General features: G+C 35.5%; 1 protein-coding gene across 3 annotated transcripts in view; it reads left to right on the top strand.

Annotated features, from left to right (window-relative positions):
• LOC122244078 (uncharacterized) overlaps window positions 1-5,000 on the top strand; it is a 14,594-nt gene that overhangs the window by 162 nt on the left and 9,432 nt on the right. Inside the window, exons 1-2 of one of the 3 annotated variants that reach the window (XM_086548074.1) lie at window positions 89-222; window positions 2,848-3,884. In XM_086548074.1, the coding sequence (XP_086404200.1) occupies window positions 2,923-3,884 (962 nt within the window). In that variant the 5' untranslated portion in view covers window positions 89-222; window positions 2,848-2,922. Of the gene's footprint in view, window positions 1-88; window positions 245-2,847; window positions 3,885-5,000 lie in introns of those variants that run through there. The other 2 variants (XM_086548075.1, XM_086548073.1) reach the window with 2 other exon arrangements.

The raw sequence follows: 5,000 nt of genomic DNA on the forward strand, positions 1-5,000 counted from the left end.
TTGCATCTTCCTTTCCATATTTTGGGGGATTTTCAGCTTGCCAGATCCCTTGCCCCTTCGAAAACATGATGAAAAGCATTTCCCTATTCTTTAGCATTTTAAGGTGGAGCGAATATGCTGAATTGAACGATTCAGATGCTTAGATAAAGCGAGGAAAGAAGAGAATCGTGTTATCAGGGTGACAAATAACAAAGCCAAATAATCATTCTGTCAGTGATCACTGTAAGCTGTGTTGTAGAGGCTGGTTGTCTTATTCGTTTTGTAGTTATTTTAGGTGAAATTTGTCGTGTTTGATCAGTTATCATGCAGGAGATTGTGTGTTGGTGGTGTCCATATTATTTTTAGTTATTTGATTGTTATACAATATTGCCCATCATTATTTGTGAACTATTATCAAGTTATTATAATCATTCTGAACAGTAAGAGCCCTGATGTTGTAATAGAATATGAAATTCAATGCAAATGTTGAGATTCTATCAATGGAAATGGCCAACATTCCCGAAATTTATTTTACTTGTATAATAGGTCAAAAATATAGGTGTATAAACATTTGCCTCTGATTGTTGTGATTTAAACATTATTTGAAACATGGAAAAATGTCTTGGGAAGAGAGAAGAGCTTGAGGGGGATTATTATCAACTCTCAGATTTTGTGGGACACTTTTTCACTCTTTCTCTCTGGATGAGTTTAAGAACCAAATTATAGAGCGATTAAAACACCCCGTCTCACTGTTTTTTCAAGGATTCTGAGCAATTTTCTTACTTTCACTTTGGTTGTTAATGTTTTTTAAAAATTGGGGGATTTTCTGTGGCAGATGATGATGATAGATTACAAAAATTTTAATGTGCCCTTATATATATTTTGTCAAATATATTATCACTACATTTATTAGATTCATCAGGGTACTGCTCTTTACCCGTTGGTTATGGGCTTCCATTCCCTTGTTTTTGACCACAAGGCAAGCAGTGCCCCTGCGTGGCACACCAGACAGAGGGAGGAATGTCACGCTATTTCTCCCTCTTTCATTCACTTGCTGTGATAATACAGTCTTTTTTGTTTTAATCCCTTTTTGTGTTTTACTATATTTTGAAGCTTATCTGTGCCATTTGACAGGCTATCTCAATATTGGCCTCTAAAGTTGTGTAGAGTCCATATCAGTTCATTGTTTTCATTACATTCAATCTGACAGAAGTATTACAGTTTTGTAGAAGGATGAATAGCCAGTTAATTTTTTTCATTTGTTTATTTCTTAAACAAATTTGAATGAAATAACCATCCCCAATGAAAAACAAAAAACAGAATGAGGTGGAAATGAGAAAGGAGACCTGTGCTTATGACTGCAAGTGCCACAGTGCAAACCAGCCATACTGGCATAGGGTAACACTGCAGGCACTGCCCTTTTCTGTCTCTGCTTGCACATTTTACATCGCTAGTACTTTAGAGACAGAGGTTGGCACTTGCTGTGTACCATTGCTCTCTAAAGTTATTTCTGGGTTGAGACCATGGATGAGTGCCATTCATGGCATTCTCTCCCACTGGTATGAGGGAGTGGTGCCATCTGTGTTTGGGATTTTAAACTAAACCTCTGTTATGATAATTATTGTGATTATAATGATAATTTCCATCATCTGTCACTAATTATGATATTACTTTTAGTATGATTGTAAAAGAGGAGAGGGGATCACTGTTTCTTTTTTATATTATGAGTGATGGTTTTATTTTGTGACTGATAATGGCAGTTGCAATTATAATTACTATATCTGTTGTAATATTCACCAAAATTCTGTCTACCCATCACTATCTTCAGAGAGCAATGACAAGCAGCAAGATGCACACCTCCTGCTTTAAAGTATATGAAGTGAAGGATGTGCAAGCAGAATCATAATAAGAAGGTGACCCAGACTATGTCTAGCATCAACAATGTGTCCCTGTGCCAGTATGGCTGCCTTGTACAGTGGCACTTGCAGTCATAAGCACAGGTTTCCTTCTTCCTCATCTTCTTCATTAGGGATAGTTATATATTTCATGTTTGTTTACGAAAGTACACGAATACAAGAAAATCAAAATTGATTTTTGTCCTCCCATAAAACTGCAATATTTCTTTCACACTGAGGATAAAGTCCATAATGAGCTGATATGGACCCTATACTACAATTTTAGTCTACTACAACACTAATAAAGCCTGTTATATGGTACATCAACACAAAAATACTGGTATTATAATGAGTGAATTAAAAAATATGCAAATGGTCGTGAAATGCACTTGAAGCAGATCCATATAGAAATAAAATCCATATTGGGTACCAAATAGGTCGCACATATGGCCATTCTGGGGACCAGGGAATTTATGGAATAATCCGAGATGGACACTAATATAAATGATTTTTAATGAGACTTTTCAGTCAAATTCTGTATTATGTATGATAGAATAGTTTTCACACTTGTTTTTATAGGATTTATAACAATTGTATTATACTACTCTGGAGATCATGAGGTAGAAATATCTGATATTAGTACTGTCTAGTGTAAAAAGAAAGTTTGTAAGTTGTGAGAATAAGATTTAGAATAAAAAAGTACTTCTGGATTTTGGATGTAGTTCCACGCATCCCTTACAATATTTTTTTAATTGCTTAATTTGTAGAGAATAGGCAGATTTTTAGAATATCTGTTTAAAAGAATATTTATAGATTGTATTATTTAAGACATTTTTGTAGTTATATGAATACAAAAGCTTTCAGAGAAAAGTGCTGGTTTCCCTGAGCTTTATGAGTGCATGTTGTTGATTTGTATTATAGTAGAGTCTAATTACTTTATACTAACATGACTCTTTTTCCTTATTCTTTCCAGATGATTGTAGTAAGGTGTGTGATGGAGTAGGAATAAGCTAGTGTCAACAGCCAACATCATAAACTAAAATCTACAATGCTAAGTTATGATGGAATCCAAGATGTGTTTACTGCCATACTTGTGATCATCATAGTGTCAGTAATTGTTGCACTAGCATGGTTATCAACAAATGTCAGAGAACAGCCTTTGGTTGCAACAGCAGTTGTGGTATTCCAGAGTGAGCGGACAGGTGAGAATCATATTGAAAGTTCAAATGACCAGAGCCAAAGAGAAACACAAGGTGGCAGTGCTCGAGAAGGTGAGGCAAGTGCTGTGGGCCTAGCAAACATTGTAAAAGAAAGTGAAAACTCCAGTGTTAATGGAGAACCAAATATGGAAGCACCAGAAAGAACTGACAGAAACTCTGGCAAGCACAGAAATGCTGCATCAGAATCGGAAAGCACAGTAGTGCAGAATGAAATCAAACCAACTCCAATGTCTAGTATGGAGGCTGATAATGAACCTGCAACCATGACTACAGTGTCCTGCACAGAGCCTACAGAGGATAATATAAAAGGTCAAGTTAGTGAACCAAAATTCCCAGAAAACAATGTCACAGGTCAGCTTGGATCCTCAAGCACTCCGTCCCAAGTAAACAGAGAAGAGCTGAAGGATTCCATGCCTGAAATGGAAGTACGAAAGCGTAGATTGCAGCAGTTTATGTCCATGGGCGAAAATTCTCTGAGCACAGGTACTGAAAATCACAGTGGCTCGCTCAACCCACCCCAGTGCGAAGAGGACTCTTACATAAGCACTGCCAATGGCAAAAGCACTGGTGATAGAGATGATGCCATTTTAAAAGACTCCTTTTGCAAAAGTAGAATCGTAGTAGAAAATTGTTCGGCATCAGACAAGTCAGAACCGAGTTCAACATTGGACTCTGAAGGAGAAGATGATGCAAGACCTCCAGGAAGTATTAGGATACGGTTGAAATTCTTGGACGAGACTCAGAGATTTGTTTTTGCACAGCTGACAGAACAAGTTGGAAGCTTTAAAAGGTAAGGGATACCTTCTCAAAATTTTTATTACAAAATTTGTCTAAGAACATATATAGTACACTATGTATAGTATATAAGCTTTAGCATTAATGGAAATAACTTTGGTAGAAATATGATTGCAGTTGAATTTTATATGTGATTGAAGATTTTGTTATAAGGAAATATAAGTAAATATCTATAATATATTTATTTCCTTTCATAAGTAATGCCATTCCAAGACCTGTAGCAACTTCACTGCTACACTTATTAGAAATATTGGTTTTAGAAGTAGGAGACATAAGAATGATATCTTAGAAAATCTTTCTTACATGCTTGACTTAATCATATCCATATAAAATTGAATAGGCATAACAGTATTTCCCGGAGGAAATGTGAGGCTGATGAAATGTCACCAGTTAGTGTAAAAGAGATTTCTATAGTGACATGACTTCTATTGTAATTAAACCCTGTCTTTCTAATCAACAACTGCATCTTAAACCATAAAAAGATATAATACCGGACAATTTTGTAGTGTAGGGTTGCATTTCTAAGCGTTGTTGGGTCCTGTTTATAGGCAGGGTAAAATACATTTGAACCCATGCAAAGAAAAACAAATTATTAGAAATTACTCATAAAATTTCCCAGACCAAAAATTACCAAAAGCCTACCATATATACTTCAAAAAGTTGAGAAAACAGGATTCCTATAAAGGCTACTTCTATTAACCACATACACACATAAAATCCACTTGGGAGATTTATCATAAAAATTACACAGAATGTATTACAAGTTACAAGATTCAGGTCTGTAATAAAGAAAGCTAACACCACTGTTGAGGTGATGCAAAAAAATACAGCTTGGTATCATTGAATATCAATCTCTGAATCTAAATCCTGCTCTTGCTTAATGCCACTTTGGCTTTGTAATGACTAGAGCTAAAGAACTATTGGTAAGAAGTTACTGAACTGAACCACAACTGTAGTCACATACTTTGGTAACCAGTCATTATTTGGGAAAGAAATAGCTCAAACATGATTTGAACAAGATATATCTAAAAATGAATTTGGCCAGGAGAGAATTCAAATAGCAATTTCTTATATTCCATTTCTTGGCTTCTTGTTAGACACTCAAATTGTG

This window comes from Penaeus japonicus, unplaced genomic scaffold (assembly GCF_977035675.1).
Source record: "Penaeus japonicus unplaced genomic scaffold, GWHDUDI00000001_assembly GWHDUDI00000020, whole genome shotgun sequence".
Lineage (NCBI taxonomy): Eukaryota > Metazoa > Arthropoda > Malacostraca > Decapoda > Penaeidae > Penaeus > Penaeus japonicus.